Source organism: Colletotrichum gloeosporioides, assembly GCF_011800055.1.
Source record: "Colletotrichum gloeosporioides strain Lc1 chromosome Unknown consensus_37, whole genome shotgun sequence".
Taxonomy (NCBI): domain Eukaryota; kingdom Fungi; phylum Ascomycota; class Sordariomycetes; order Glomerellales; family Glomerellaceae; genus Colletotrichum; species Colletotrichum gloeosporioides.
This window is the reverse complement of record NW_025544682.1, coordinates 12,075-27,690: the sequence shown is the minus strand read 5'-3', so window position 1 is coordinate 27,690 and position 15,616 is coordinate 12,075. Positions and strand designations below refer to the sequence as shown.

Sequence of the window (15,616 nt, the reverse complement as noted above, 5' to 3'; positions counted from 1 at the left end):
GCCCCGAGGAAAAGAGCGAAGAATCGCTCGTCCGTCTTCGCCATCCGCGATTACAAACCACGTTGAAGATTGAGTAGGGCATCATGATTGGCCGCTCACATTGGTTCTCGACCGCTCCTGTTGGCGGAATGTGATGCTTGGTTGGCTTCTCAATCCTGTCGCGTTGTTGTTTCGGGAGAACAATGTTGGCTTACAAACCGCTTCTTTCCGTTGTAGAAGTTAACAGTAGCAATTGCTGAGCCCATCGCCGTTGCAAGCGGAGGAAAATGATTCGTTGGTGTCAAATTTCGGGAATGCGGGCAGGTCATCCAGAACCCATGGCATCGGCGGATGTCGCTGATAAAAGGCCACGATTCGCATCGCACTCACGACAGCAGAAACCCATATGCAACCACAACCTCGAGCAAATCCAACTACCATGACCATCACAGCTACAAACAACGCCCTCCGCTTCGACCCGGAGTATCTGGCCGTCGTCTCCGCCAGGGATGCCGGCGGCGAAGGCCCAGCACCCTTCAAAGACGTCCACGAGCTTCGCGCCTGGTCCGAGCCCACAATGCGCAGCGTCCTCAAAGCCCAGCCGTGGCCGGAGAACGTCCTCGAGACCAGGATCCCATTCAAGTCCCACGATGGGCAGAATATCGACATGGTCCGCTTCGCGACGCAGGAGATGGCAGACGCGCCGGAGCCGCAGGGTGCCGTGGTTTACGTACACGGGGGCGGCTTCGTGACGTGCGATGTCGAAATCTTTGCGCCACAAATCAAGCGGTTCGTCGAGATGATCGGGCTGCCTCTCTTTGCGGTCGACTACCGCCTCGCGCCCGAGTTCCCGGACGGGCTGGGCGCGGAAGACGTTTACTTTGGGCTGAGGCACCTCTCGGACCACGCGGGGGAGTGGAACGTCGACCCTGCCAACATTGTCATCATGGGCGACTCTGCAGGGGCGGGCATCGCGGCGGGGGTGTCGCTGATTGCGCGTGATCGCGGGCTGAGCCCCGGGTTGAGGAAACAGATTCTGGTCTACCCGATGCTCGACGATCGGACCAAGGTCCCTGAAACCGCGGGACACTACAAGTTTCTCGCGTGGAACATGAACGATAACCGGCTCGCGTGGGGTGCCGTACTCGGTGCCAAGGCGGGAGATCCGGCGGCGAAGGTGTCGCTACACGCGGCGCCTGGTCGAGCACGGGTGGAGAATTTGAGGGGGCTGCCGCCGACGTATATCGATGTTGGCGGGCTTGATCTGTTCAGGGATGAGTGTATTGAGTACGCGGCCAAGCTGAGCAAGGCGGATGTGGAGGTTGAGTTTCACATGTGGCCGGGACTGCCGCATGGGTTTGAGAGTGCGCCGGGAATCCGGTGGGTTGAGAGGGCTTGGAAGGCGAGGAATGAGGCCATCAAGAGGCTCTAGGGTGTTAGATGTGAGATCGCAGTTGCTCATGACGACGTATGGTAGGGGAGACTTGACCAAAATGAGTGTAAACCAAAGATTGCGCTCACGGGCCAGTGTGCTTGTGAGAGATGTTCCATCTACTGATGGCTGATGATAAAAGGGGTGCTCGTGAGGGCCGTATGATTCTGGTAGCCGCGCAAATGTCGACAGATTCTCCCGGTGCTAAAGCTGGACGCAACAGCATTCCTGGAGTCCATGCATAGTTCTTGGCCTCAGTGATTTGGCCCTCCTCTCAGATGTTCGAATGTCGATGGTCCCCATCCAGCGTCATCATGCGGTTTGTGTATACACCAAGGAAGACGGGTATGGGGGCTGTCGATGGGGCCTGGGACTTGCGCTGAGAGTGGCCTGGCGGGTATGTCGCCGCCGTATGCGGACTCGCTACCTCATTTGAAACCGAGCGGAGTTGCTGTGACATTGCTGGGGAAAGGCTCTCCAATCATGAGAACATGGACGGTTTCCGGGAACATTTGCTGGAGGCTTTAATGAACGACGCAAGCAAGCCCATTAAATAGGCGTATTGTTTAGGTATACCGAGAACAGACAGCAAAGCCGGACAGGGGCGCTGCATCGATCTGGCTGGTGCTGCTCTTGAAGGTGGGTGATATTGAGTGCCAGACGTGAGGCAGATATGATCACCCCCGTTGGGTCAGGTGTGCGACGCATGTGTCATTTTGTTTGGAACAGAGTTGTATCACCCATTGATTGCGTATTTATGTGCTTCGCCCCCTTTCGTGGTGAGCAGACTCGGCGTTTCTTTGGCTGCGTGCTCGACTTAAGTAGGGGAAACTGCGAGGTATATGGTGTGCTACTGGATGAGCTTTTGAAGGCCACAATGCACGAGCTTGGTGTCCATGAGTTTTGAACGATAACGATAGTGGTACTCTGTTGTGTCTTCATCGGAGGTCTCGGGGTGTCCTCTGGTGATCATGCTCAAGGACGCAGCAGTACGACACCATCCTATGGCTCCTGTAGTCTCGCAATATTATGGGTACTTCACGAAGACGACAGATGACTTGAGAATGGAAATCAGTTCCATTTCTTTTGCTGCAGGTGAAAGAGCGTCATGGCAAGCTCTGCCAAGTAACATCCAGCTCTAGGAATCCGCTGCGCTCAACTCTTCCATCATTTCAGAAACCTGAGGCCAAAGGACCCAAAATATTGGGTGCTTCTTCTGTCTCATGGCTCTTTTTCACGTCCAGAGTTCCTCCTCTGCACTTTCAGACCTTGGACAGCGGGATCACCATGAACATGCAGATTGGAACGACTTGATGTGATATAAATGCGCGAGAAGAAGAATGACATTTTATGACATGAAAACCGTCGAAACGGCCGCTTTGCTACCTTGATTCATGCACTATGTGCATTTCTTGTGTTTGGAGTACATGTGAAGGGAATGGGAACTGGAAGGCGGATGAAGCGTATCCTTTCTCTGGGCGTCACTTGAATTCTGCGCTTATTCGAGGACGGTAATAGCAAGACATTGTCACCGCAAATGTCTGTAGTAGATACCTTGTATACAGAGGCCTAGATACAAGGCAAGGCTTCGGTTTGTCACCAGAGAGGGAGGAATCCAGTGAGGTGACCTACACCAATCCACGTGGTGAACACGACATTGGGCGTGTGAGGGGAAGAAGAAGCGCAGAAAGAACGGCACGTAAATTTATAGATAGGATCGCACAAATCTGAGTGGTTGACCTTGCACTTGGAATAGTTCGGTGAGTAAGTGTGTAGCAGCTTTTATTGGACCGTTGCTTCAAACCGTTTCTTATAAAAGGTCGTAGTCGCTCTATTAGACCAGCATAGCCGCACAGAATAGATTGTGAGAGGGCCTTTATTGGACTTGGGTTGAAAGAGGTATCTGCCTGACACATCAAAGCTTTGGTTTGCTTCCATGAAGAAAGCGTTCGAGGCGAAGACGCATATCAAGATTAAGCTGTCGTGGCTTTTGTCTTTGGGGTATGAAGAGTCTCTCCTCCGGAATAATGATGGGCGGTGATGGGCGATATAAGCGTCTTTATCAAGATGGCAACAGCTACATATATGTTTACGTCTCGCCAATATTCCCCAGAAGTATCATGAAAGCAAAGCGATGTAATGACGATTTATTCTAGGTCATCGGTATTATGATCTGCGCAAGAAGAAAAAACGTATTTGTGCTCTCATTGTGTCAAGAACTTTCTCCGGGATAGATAGTGCATTGCCTTCCACTGGTGCTAACTTACTGACATGAGGTGAAATAGAACACCACGAAGCAAACGTCTGTACCATGGACCCTACGCGTGGGCTTTGGTATCCCCCTATCCCCAGACAAGCTGCACTTTCCAACTTCGAAAACGTCCCAGGACATGCGCTGTGAACGATGTCGACTGATTGCTGACACCTCAGCTGCAGTTTGATACACGAAGACAAGCAAGATAGTCTTCCACATAGCTTCCGAGCATCATCATGGAATGGTGGACCGACCCAGCCGCTCCTATCATGCTCCTCCAACACTTGATTCGGTCCCGCCATCAACAGACATGATGGCCCTTTGCTGCCTTTTCTCCAGGGTTTCTGATTGATGACAGAGCCAGGAATGTGACCAGAAAAGCCCCCGCTACAGCGACGGCAATAAGCGACAAGTCCCACAATGTGACGTCGCCCCAACGCATTCCAACCACACGAAACATCCAGAAGAACGAGACTTCCACTGCAAAGTAGCCGACGATCAGGCTCGCGGCAACAGTGAGCCAGAAGCGGACATCTAACGGTCTGGGCCCCAGCTGTATGCGGTCGGGATCACTCCTAGGTTGCAGGAATTTGTTGAGGTGAACGCCGAATGATCGCTTCTTCGGGGGCTCGCTGTGGAATTGGTGTTGGATGTATGGTGCCGTCGATGGGCCATTTTTGGGTGGAAAGACATTCATCGTGGGCTTGTGAGAGTCGTTTACTTCGAAGATTACAGAATGACGATGTGAAAGAGATGCTGGAGGCGCGACTGACTTGCAGCGAGCTTGAGATGCAGACCGCTTAACGGGATAAGCTGGAATGGGTAAATACGAGGGCCGGGTTCTATGGATTGAATCTGAATTTTTACTTTTTGCGCGCTCGAAAGCCGACAGCTTGGTCCACCAGACTTCAGGAACCATTGACAATACATTCACTAGTAGTTCTCATTGGAATGATAATTAATAGAGGTGTTGAGTACCATGATGAAGTATTACTAAGTACGTACAAGCCATACTTTTGCGGCGTAAAGTCAATATCTGCACTATAACTGTTTCGATATATTGCAAATCACCATTGAATTCTATGTGTGATGGTGGAAGCTTCCGTAAACAAGCTTTCACCTTGATAGAAGGCAGTGTTTATGTTCAAATACTCAATAGTTGAGTATCAGAATGGCCGCTTGGGCCTGATCAAGGTGTTTTCCACAAACTACTTGAGGTATTCTGCTCGAAGTTCAAAGTCCTCGTCAGCTCTGGTTTTGTCCAACTCATCCGGCTTCCAGAACTGCGCTCGAATATCTATCAAGTCACTAGGATGGTTCAGAAAGAAAGATCTTTGCGTCTCAGGTAGATGCAGGGTCTGGTCATAGTTGGGGAAGTATGGACTCTGAGCGATGTCAGCCTGACTACCTTGAATGATGGTTATGGCACGACTCAAAGGCTTACTTGGTATCCGAGTCCTAACATGATCCGATGATGGTCGCTTTCGTTCGGCATCCCGGCGTGCCAAAGTCTCAAATCTCGAATCATGATATCCCCGCGAACACACCTTGGCTGAATTGGTGGGCGGATCTTCATGCGTGCTGCTTTGGCCTCTGCTGAGATGGGTGGCAGAGGTTCGCCGGGCCGGCCACGATTGTACCCCTCGGCAACAGGATTCTTGGAGGTGATCTGATCAGATGGGGTCGTGGTTTGATGGGAGCCGAGCCAGAACTCTGTTGATCCATTTTCGGGACTGAAATCCACGAGTGGCACGTTCGCGATGACATAGTATGGATAGAGAGGGTGAGCATACGAGTCTTTGTGCGCTCGTTGGCGTAGACCTTTGGTACCGGACAATGCGGTGTTGGCAGTTAGCCAGTTCCAGATAGGCCTGCCGCCCAGATACCTGCAAGCACCGCGTAAGTTAGATTGACTGTCTTGCACAACTCACAGAGATGATTCGAGAGACGAACGCTTTCACAGTCTGAAGCAAGAAGCTGTTGAAGTAAAGCTGCTTGCTGAGGAACTCCGAGTCATCGACTGGGGGTCGCTGAAGGAAATTTGCTAAGCACCATGTTGTCAGGTTATGCCGATTTTCAAAACCAGACGCTGATCAAAATCAAATGAGAAACACATCACCGTACACTTGATCCCATGGTTGTACAGTTGAGTCGGATCGGCAATCTTCTTCTCCGCGTCCTCGCACATCTTCTCATTCAGCTTGTCGATGAAGTCAACATCAATCACTCCACGGAGCACCACAAAACCATCTTGGTACATCGCTTCGAGTGCCTTTTCAAGAGTCTGAGGTTTGTAGTACCCACTGGCACGTTCAGCCCCGGACATCGTGATGACTTTCACTCCATCGTTTTCCACGTTACTAACAGCAGTCATTTTTCAGTGGTAAACGCGAGGACCTTCCTGTGGCGGTTAAACAAGCCTCCTTCGATATATGAGAAAGCCGAATTGAGTGATGGGAGAATCGCTTGATATATTATCGGGCCAGAAGAAGTCCAAAACTGACCTGAGGTTGCAATGTCGTGAGGGGTTCAGATAACACTACTGTTTCCCACCCCCCACTTGTGTTTCCTCCGCAGATTACTCCGCGAATGACGTGACGTGCGACCTGAGATAAGCCCCATATTGACTCTCGGACACTTCCGATGGTAGTGAGGCCAGTTCTTTAAAAGAAGAAAAAAGCTCCTAATGATAATGTTCAACTCCCCATGCCCTGACTAGCATCAGCGCCTTGGTGCTTCACCGAGCTTCACCGACAATGAGCCTTACCCCCCTTGTTGTTTTCGAACCACAACCTGGCCCTCGACTGGGATAAAATTCAACCAGCTACTCGAGACCTACAATATTGGGTCTTGGCTTAGCTTGTCACGTAACTGGCACTGAAAGCGAATGCTGCTGCTGTCAACGACGCCCAACACCGACCCTCTCATTTGTAAGCACTGCAAACAACGGCGGCGCGGTGGAGACCACGCCATCCGGCTCTCGTTCTCCCGACGCCTATCAACCCCACATCCGCACCGTCAAACACGCCCGAGGGCTCGCCAACTTCTTCCAGGGCACAACAGACATGAAAGTGGGCTACTCGTTCGAAAATTCAGAAGTCCGATTGGTCGAACTTAAGACAATGCAAGTCTCTTAGTCGCTGAAGTGATATGAGCCTCAGGTTCATAGAAGTCTTGTTGTCATTGATAAAATCCTTCTCAGCAGCACTGTCCGCAATCCAAGAGAGAGAAGCTGGTCATTGAGGCTGAACTTGGGCATGTTCGAAGAAAACTACCCAGGCTTTCCATCTCCGGAGGCGGCCGTCCAAGGTGAGTCGTGCGAAAGATCAACTAGGTTTCAAAATCACTAAAGCCTCGACCGGCAGAGATGATTGCCACGGAAGAACCTGAGAAATACCCCGAGGGCGGTAAAGATGCCTGGCTGGTCGTTGCTGGTGCATGGTGCGCCATGATCCCATCGATGGGGCTTCTCAACACTCTGGCTGTTCTCCAGGCCTGGGTCACGGAGTATGAATTACAAGGGCTGCCGGAGTCAACGATTGGCTGGTTATTCAGTACCTATGCATTTTTCCTGTACTTCTGCGGTGCTCAGGTTGGTATGTTTTCACACCCCAATCGGCAGTCTTGCTTGTTTGACTCACTTGGTGTTGTGACCAGGCCCTATTTTCGACGCCCATGATGTGCGATATCTCGTTATACCGGGATGCATCGGTATTGTGGCTGCCATCATGCTGATGAGTTTATGCAAAGGTGAACTTTATCCAACACCCTGCCTGTTCATGTCTGACCTTTCCCAGAGTTCTACCAATTCTTTCTTACCTTTGGCGTTCTCGGTGGCATGTCTGCCTCACTCCTCTTTAACCCGAGCATTTCCGCCATTGGCCACTGGTTCTCCGAGCGACGAGCCCTCGCAACCGGTATTGCTTGCACCGCCGGAGGTGTTGGGGGCGTTATATTTCCGCTCATTATCCTTTATCTTGCCCCACGAGTGGGATTTGCCTGGGCATTGAGGACGGTCGGTTTCATCTGTCTCGCAGTGTCCGTGTTGGCTTGTCTGCTTCTCAAGAAGAGGCTACCGCCGAACAAGAAAGCCGGAGCTGCCATAGACATCACGGCGCTGCAAGACGCAAAGTTCGCCTTGACAACACTGGCCGTTTTCCTGATTGAATTTGCCGTTTTCATACCCTACACCTACATATGTTCTTACGCCATTCATGAGGGTATGGGTCTGCAAAAGTCGTTACTTCTGAACGCGCTTCTCAACGCTGGCGCCATACCGGGGCGTGCCCTGCCGGGTTACGTCGCTGACCGCTTTGGACCTTTCAACGTTATGTGCGTGACGGCTCTCGTATGCTCAACTTTCATCTTCGCTCTTTGGATGACCGCACAGGGAGGAGAGGCCGCGACCACGGCATTTGCTATTCTTTTTGGGTTCTGGTCGGGTGCTGCTATTAGCTTGACTCCTGTGTGCATCGGTAGAGTGTGCGAGACGAAGGACTACGGCAAAAGGAGTGGAACTGCATTCTCCATCTCGAGCATCGCCGCGTTGGTCGGCGTGCCATTTGCGGGAGCTATCCTGCAATGGTGTGACGGTGCATACTATGGGGTGATCATCTTCGCAGGTGGCCTGTACGTCCTCGCACTGGTGGCCTTCATTATTGCGAGAGGCGTCGCCGGTGGCTGGGCCTTCACAGTACTTTATTGATATATAACTTCTTCACTTGAAATTAAATCAACAAACAGGAAAACATCTGCAATTGTCGCCGGCTTCTCTGGCCACTTCGTTGGCGCAAAGATCCACGGTTGCATTTCAGGTGGTTCAATAATGGCTCTTGCCTTTTGCGTCGGACTAGGTACCTTAAATATAAATAATGCTAGCCTGCCAGAAGATTTCGAAGTCTACTTGCGGCCAAAGACTTCAAAAACCATTTCTTCTTGCTTGCAGCTCCGCGACTAGCAATAACTCGTCTTCGGTCAGCGCTACAACCATGCGTCCAGCAGCCTTTTTTTCCGTCGCCGTTGCCGCTCTGGCATCCCTGGCTCAAGCAGACCGACATGCCAAGAGGCCCGAGATGATCAAGGAAGGATGCTGGTACGAATGTGATGACAGGTGCTACGGAAAGTCCTGGAATCTTCTCGATCTTTCATTATATAAGAATTGCAGTATGTATGCTCCGTCCCAATTCTACATCTACAAAATTTTCTACGAACTCAACGTGATAAATGTGTTAATTATTTTGATAGTGGGATGGTGTCTTCAGGAGAACGCCATGAGTAGATTGGACGACTGCCTTCATTTAAATGCCCTTGGCGGCGGTCTGCTTGGGTAGATAGGAATGCGTCACCGAAAGCCAGTGAGCCATGGGACTATGAACGAGGCGATTGCAGTCATCGATACCAAGGGGTGTTTTGGGGACACCGAAATATGTTTTCATCGCATTTGACTCACGTAACCCGGTTCTCGGCAGGTTCTCCTCAACATTCCTATGAGGCCGTTCGACATTTTTCTTACAAACGGTGAACTCGAATGCTGGAGTGTATTTAATGCAACATTATTTGGAAAGAGATCGCACGTTCTCGGTTGATTAGTCCTTTTGAAATCCATCCCATCGATCAAAGTCCTGGGTGTCAAAGTCGAACAAGTCCAACATCCGTCCCACACTGTGATCCACAATGTCGTCTATTGTTGCCGGTCTGTGGTAGAAGGCCGGGACTGGAGGAAATATGATGACGCCGTTTTGGGTGAGAGAGAGCATGTTCTGAAGATGTATGCCACTCAGGGGACATTCGCGTGCCGCAAGTACTAGCTTCCGACGTTCTTTGATGATAACATCCGCAGCTCGAGCAATGAGCGTATCGCATAGACCCGAGTTAATTGCGGCGAGCGTCTTCATGCTACATGGCACGACGATCATGCCGTCAACGCGATAGGACCCGCTTGCGATTGGGGCGGCCATGTCGTGATTGTTGTAAACATGGTCTGCTAGAGCACGAACATTGGTGGCGGTGTAGCTTGTTTCGTACTTGAGGGTGCTGTCTGCCCATTTGCTGATGATGAGGTGCGTCTCGATGTTGAGGCGGCGCAATGCGATCAAGGTTTTGATGCCGAGGATGGAGCCAGTAGCACCGGTGAGGGCAACAATCATTCTTTTGCGCCTGGGTTGAGGGGGAGTTGCGTTGTTTGGACTGCTTTCTTGAGCCATTTTTGCCGTCGAAGGAGGGTTATTCCGAAGCAGAAAGGACGTTACGTGGAGAGTGGTGGCTGTTCTTGAGCAGTCTGCGTTTTGCGTTTTGATTTGACTGGAATTTTGAGAGGAAGCGTCGAGGCCTGATGGTCAGACAAAAAGCGTATGGCTCATGACAAGATACTTCAACAACATGAGAACATCTTGAGACGGCACTCGGAATGCGAAGCAAATGAGCCATCGTAGCATACCTCACTCCATCTAATAGACGCGAGTCACAGAGTCATGAGGGCACATCAACGGTGAGGCTCAAAACATGGGTCTGCCCCAAGCAAAGAGGGACCTTGGACGTAATAGCAAGGCACTAAAGCCAAAGCTCGCCCCGCCAGGATCCGGGAATATTTCTGGCAATAAGGAGGTTGTGTGTGAGGTCAAGTTTTAGTTTCTTTAGTGGGGGATTTCGGGAAATATTCGCGGATATAAATCAAGGAACGTTTGAGGCTTTCCTTCTTTTGTATGCCCATAACGTAACTTGACCAGCGAAGTCCCCATAGAGGCTCTGGGTCTGGACCACGGCACTACGGGTGGACATCCGACTTGAACTACGGGAGCTGTTCCGAGTCTTTAAAACAGCCTCGCCGCGTCACGAAGGCGCGATTTGTAAGAAACATAACCGAAAATTCCGGAAAACCCCATGGAAGACCATTTCGGAGACCCAGATGCGGCCCGTTTCCTGACGCATCACTGCATCAAGATCTTAAGATGAAGAAATTCGCTCACGGCGCTAGAGGCTCTTTACGGCCCAAAGCAAAGTTTCACGGTCATGACACCTGGGAGCAAGACCCATAAGACCCCCTTTGGTCGAAATGATGAGGGGCGCCTGTGAAATAGCGATGTTTAAGCCTAGTCCGACTCCGAAGCAAGCAAGATGACCCCTCACCACCACGGAGCCCCCGACGGACCTCGGCGCTGGGTCGTGTGACAACATTAGCTACAAGAGACAACGCCTTGAGCTAAAAGCAAGCTGAGTCTAGTTATTTGGCCGTCATAATTCCCTGAGCCAGAGAGCTCAAAACTTCACCAACGACTCAAGCCATCAGTTTGTCCAAATTCTCTGCCCGTTATCACTTTGTTTCAATTGCCCTAAATTGAAGACAGCATATCATCATGGTACCACCTTTCCACCCTTCACAATCAGGTGGCCTTGCTGCTGCCAACTTTCGTCAGTACGTCAAGGAGCTGGCTGAGGAGGGCGATTTGTTGTCCATTTCCAAAGAAGTTGATCCTCGTCTTGAGCTAGCAGCTATCGTACGAAAGGTGTACGAGACTGAACACAAAGCTCCTCTTTTCGAAAACATCAAAGGACGCCAGAATAACGGTCTCTTTCGGGTCTTGGGAGCACCCGTGGGTGCCAGCAGTTTGCCCGGAAAGAGGTTTATTCGCATAGCAAAGTCGTTGGGACTTCCGTCCGAATCCAGCGGCCGGGACATCATCTACGCCATCAACCGCGCAAAGAAGCGTCAACCGATTAGTCCAAGGGAGTTCGAGACCGGTCCGGTCAAACAGCACAGGATCTTCGGAGATGAAATCGACCTGGAAAGACTTCCTGTTCCTCTCTTCCACGAAGACGATGGCGGTAAATACTTGCAAACATTCGGCATGTATATTGTTCAGAGCCCCGATGGTTCGTGGGTCAACTGGTCAATCACCCGCGGCATGGTCAATGGTAAACGGTCTCTGGCCGGCCCCACCATGTCAGCGCAAGATATCGGTGTCATTCGAAAAATGTGGCAAGACAGAGGCGAAGATATGCCCTTTTCTCTCTGCTTTGGCGTACCACCTGCTGCCATCATGGTCGGCGGAATGCCCATACCCAAGGGTGTGAACGAGAGTGGCTTCGTAGGAGCTCTTCTTGGCCAGCCTGTGGATGTCGTCAAGTCCGAGACTAATAATATCTGGGTTCCTCGCGATGCAGAGATTGTTCTCGAAGGCGTCGTTTCAAGGACTGAGACCGCTGACGAAGGACCTTTCGTCGAGTACCACGGACACGTGTTCCCTGGATCAGGGAAGCCTTGTCCGGTATTCAACATTGATGCCATCACTTACCGAGATGATCCTATACTCCCCATCTGCGTCGCCGGGAGGGCGACTGAGGAGAGCGAGACTGTCTGGGCCCTTACCCAGGCGGCTGAGGTTCTGAACATTTGCGAAGCCGCCGAGCTGCCAATTGAAATGGTGTGGAGTCCTTTTGAATCTCACTGCCTTTGGTTTGTCCTCCAGGTCAACTGGTCCAAGTTGCGCGCTCTTCGGACCAACATGAAAGATTTCTGCGAGAAGGTTGGCCGCACTGTCTTTTCAACCAAACCTGGTTTCTACATCCCTAAGATCTACCTGGTTGGAGAAGACATTGACCCCACCAATCTCAATGAGCTTATTTGGGCTGAGGCAACTAGATGCCAGCCGGGGACCAACGAGTTTTTTTTCGACGCGTACGGTAATATCCCCCTCATCCCATATGTAAGCCATGGAATCAAAGATAGAAAGAACCATGTCAAGGTCGTGCGTTGTTGCATGTTTCCTGCAGAATTTATGGACTCGAATCTGAGCTGGAAGCATGGCTCTTTTCGAGGTTCTTACTCGCAAGATATTCAGGACAAGGTCAATGACAGTTGGTCCGGATACGGGTTCTAGTATTTGAATCCCAAATCTAGCCATTAAAGGAATACAATTTCAAAAGGGGTTTATAAGGTTAAGATAGCAATCAAAGGTTCCTCCTGGGCATGATCTTCGGGTTCCATTCCTCGTCAGTCCTTACCCACGCTTCATGTTTCGGAATTGTGAGGATGGAATGAAATTCCCGCACGAGACTTTGCTGTGTATGTGGTTTCTCAAAGGGGCAAACGCATCGAGGTGCAAGTACAAGGTACATAAATCGCGGGGCTAGTGGTCCAACCGCCCCGGTGAAGCCGGTGCTTGTCCGCTGCATAGTTCCAACACAACTTCTAGGGTAGCAGAACATGTAATTGGGCAGATCTCTTGAACGCGCGTTTTTCTGCCACCCAAAACAAATCGACAAGTCAATCCCTGGTCTTCGTAGTCTATTGCATAAATTTGAGACCAATCGTGTCAATTCGTGCTGCCATGAGATGACAGGTCGTATGACGTTTTGGAGCGTTTGTCTGCAACCCCAGTACGCACGATTTCCATCTTCGGACATCCATGATTATGCGAGCTATGGATCTTCTTGGAAGATGCGGTGTCAAAGTGCATTCCCAATCAAGAAGAGGGGTATTAACCCTGACAACAACGACTAGACCTTAGGAGTCTTGCCTCCAACACGAACCGGCTTTTTCTCAAACCTCAAGTGTCCTCATCGCTTTGCAGCTCCAATCCACTTTCCAAAACTGACACAACAATTTCTGCGGATTCGAGAATGTCTCAGCAACAGGACGCCCAAGCCCAAGCCAGCAACGTGGCCGACCGGGAGATCGTGCTGATTGCCGATGATGTAAGCTAAACCGCTTAACTCAGAAAGGGTAAGACAGCTAATCAACGAGCAATCTAGGATGACGATGATGCTGCATCGGCAATTCAATCGGTAATACGATATATGTGTAGATGTAGACGATGGCTGACCTACAGAAACATAGAGCGTGGCATCATCGAGTGTCAGCTTGAACAGCTCCATTCTTGACCACCGATTCGAGAACGGGAGAACGTATCATAAGTACAAGGAGGGCAGTAGGTGTTAAATCGCTAACCTAATTGAGTTAATTACTGAATATCGAGCAGAGTACATATTACCGAACGATGAGACAGAGAATGATCGGCTCGGTGAGTGCTCAAATATTCATCAATATTACGGTGTCTAAATATCGCATTGAAGACCTACAACATCATTTATTTCGTCTCACCTTTAATGGAAGACTGGCCAACGCCCCTCCTAGTGATGAAGGTGCCCAGGTTGGCCGAGTACTAGATCTAGGGACTGGCACTGGGATTTGGGCCCTTGAGTTCGGCGACGAACATCCAGAAGCTGAGGTAGCACAAGGCTGGACGTCTGTACAGAAACCCTGTCACTAACCACAAGATCTAGATTCTCGGGGTCGATCTTTCTCCCACACAACCAGACTTGTATGGCCCTCGGATTGTCGTGTTTGAGCTCATGGAGAAACTTGAGGACTGATGTTCACTGACCATCCCTGCTATAGCGTGGCACCCAACGTCAAGTTCAAGATCGACGACATTGAGGAGCCATGGACCTACTCCAAGAAGTTCGATTATATACATAGCCGACTTCTGAATTTGTCTATCGGTAACTGGGAAGTATATGTGAAGCAGTGCTTCGAGTAAGTTTTTGACCCGTCGGATTTCTCTTTAGTATTACATTTCCGCAGAGCGGTAAAGCGGCGTCAAGTGCCTCACTAAGCATTCTAGTAATCTCAACCCGGGCGGATATGTCGAGTTCAACGAATGCGACGTATATCCCATGTCAAATGACGGAAGTCTCAAGTCAAACTCAGCAATCTTGCAGTCGTGCAAGCTTCTACAGGAAGCTACTGAACAGACATACGGACGACCACTCAAGCTCATGAGAGATTTGAAAATCACTTTCATCGAAGCAGGCTTTGTTGATGTCCAGGCTCTCCAGTTCAAATGGCCAACCAACCCCTGGCCTAAGGACCCCAGATTTAAGGAACTTGCGACCTGGATGAGTGAGAACCTATTAACGGGTTGGGAGTTGATTTGCCTGGCGCACCTAGCTAGAGGTCTCAGTTAGACTAGAGAGGAGGTTATAGTCCTTATGGCTTAATGCTATAAGGAGTTCAACAATAAAAGCATTCACACGTTCTTCCCTCTATAAGCTATTCTCAATTATTTTCTGCCTTTATAGATATTACTAATATGCATAGCTGGTCTATTATTAGTAGGCTTTAAACTATCTATAGATACTTATATAGGTATATACCTATATAGTCTATAGATTATAGAGGGGTACTTAGGTAAGTATTAAGTAGGTATAGGTATTAAATAAGATTTTAATATTTAAGTATTAGGTATATAGGTATAATAGGGACTATAATTTAAGTTTTAAATAAAAGTTTATTTAATAAATATAATATATTAAAATAAGTTTAGAGAGGAGTTAAGGTTTAAATTAAAGTATCTAAACTATATAGGAGATAAATTAAACTATTCTACTATATTATTAATTTTTAATAAGGGAAATTTACTATAATTTATTTTATTTATAGTCTTTTAGTTACTTAATTACTCTCTTATTCTCTAATTTAATAATAGGGGGGAATATTTATAAACTTATAAACTTTACTATAATATACTTAAGTTTAAAAGTAATATCTAAAAAACTTAGTTTAATTTATTATTAAAGTTTAAAACTTAGTTATTAGTTTTAATAAGTTTTATATCTAAAAACTTTAGTTATACTAAATTTTAAATATCTTAAATATTATTATTATTATTATTACTTAAGATATTAATAACATTTTAAGTATATTNTTAATAATAAACCTATAGGAGATAGTATAAAAGTTCTTAATATTAAGAACTTTATATTAGAATATTTAGTAAATTAATATAGTATAATCTTTATTAAGTTTCTTAAGTATATTATCCTCTAAAATAAAAAGTTTTAGATTAGAGAATAAAAGCTATTCCTATTACTTATTCTAAATAGTAAGAAGGAGTTAATAGAAAATTATTTTAGGTTTTATATTAAAGTATAAATAATAATAGATATATCTA

General features: G+C 48.6%; 6 protein-coding genes across 6 annotated transcripts; 4 read left to right on the top strand and 2 right to left on the bottom strand.

The window, feature by feature from the left end:
• Window positions 1–418: 418 nt before the first annotated feature.
• On the top strand, window positions 419–1,411 carry GCG54_00004318 (Hormone-sensitive lipase; the record flags this gene model as incomplete). The annotated part of the gene is made up of 1 exon (XM_045404369.1): window positions 419–1,411. The coding sequence occupies one exon, from the start codon at window positions 419–421 to the stop codon at window positions 1,409–1,411; it is 993 nt and encodes a 330-aa protein (XP_045265153.1).
• A 3,462-nt stretch (window positions 1,412–4,873) lies between these two features.
• Window positions 4,874–6,039, bottom strand: GCG54_00004317 (Kanamycin B dioxygenase; the record flags this gene model as incomplete). The annotated part of the gene is made up of 4 exons (XM_045404368.1): window positions 4,874–5,050; window positions 5,110–5,551; window positions 5,619–5,709; window positions 5,790–6,039. The coding sequence occupies 4 exons, from the start codon at window positions 6,037–6,039 to the stop codon at window positions 4,874–4,876; spliced, it is 960 nt and encodes a 319-aa protein (XP_045265152.1).
• Window positions 6,040–7,032: 993 nt separating this feature from the next.
• Window positions 7,033–8,370, top strand: GCG54_00004316 (putative transporter MCH4; the record flags this gene model as incomplete). The annotated part of the gene is made up of 3 exons (XM_045404367.1): window positions 7,033–7,261; window positions 7,323–7,415; window positions 7,463–8,370. The coding sequence occupies 3 exons, from the start codon at window positions 7,033–7,035 to the stop codon at window positions 8,368–8,370; spliced, it is 1,230 nt and encodes a 409-aa protein (XP_045265151.1).
• Window positions 8,371–9,250: 880 nt separating this feature from the next.
• On the bottom strand, window positions 9,251–9,868 carry GCG54_00004315 (Flavin prenyltransferase PAD1; the record flags this gene model as incomplete). Its single annotated transcript, XM_045404366.1, has 1 exon — window positions 9,251–9,868. One exon carries the CDS (start codon window positions 9,866–9,868, stop codon window positions 9,251–9,253), a length of 618 nt encoding a protein of 205 aa, XP_045265150.1.
• Window positions 9,869–11,017: 1,149 nt separating this feature from the next.
• On the top strand, window positions 11,018–12,541 carry GCG54_00004314 (UbiD-like decarboxylase; the record flags this gene model as incomplete). Its single annotated transcript, XM_045404365.1, has 1 exon — window positions 11,018–12,541. The coding sequence occupies one exon, from the start codon at window positions 11,018–11,020 to the stop codon at window positions 12,539–12,541; it is 1,524 nt and encodes a 507-aa protein (XP_045265149.1).
• A 742-nt stretch (window positions 12,542–13,283) lies between these two features.
• Window positions 13,284–14,630, top strand: GCG54_00004313 (Secondary metabolism regulator laeA; the record flags this gene model as incomplete). The annotated part of the gene is made up of 8 exons (XM_045404364.1): window positions 13,284–13,358; window positions 13,416–13,448; window positions 13,501–13,591; window positions 13,643–13,684; window positions 13,737–13,891; window positions 13,947–13,984; window positions 14,062–14,199; window positions 14,288–14,630. 8 exons carry the CDS (start codon window positions 13,284–13,286, stop codon window positions 14,628–14,630), a joined length of 915 nt encoding a protein of 304 aa, XP_045265148.1.
• Between the last annotated feature and the right edge of the window lie 986 nt (window positions 14,631–15,616).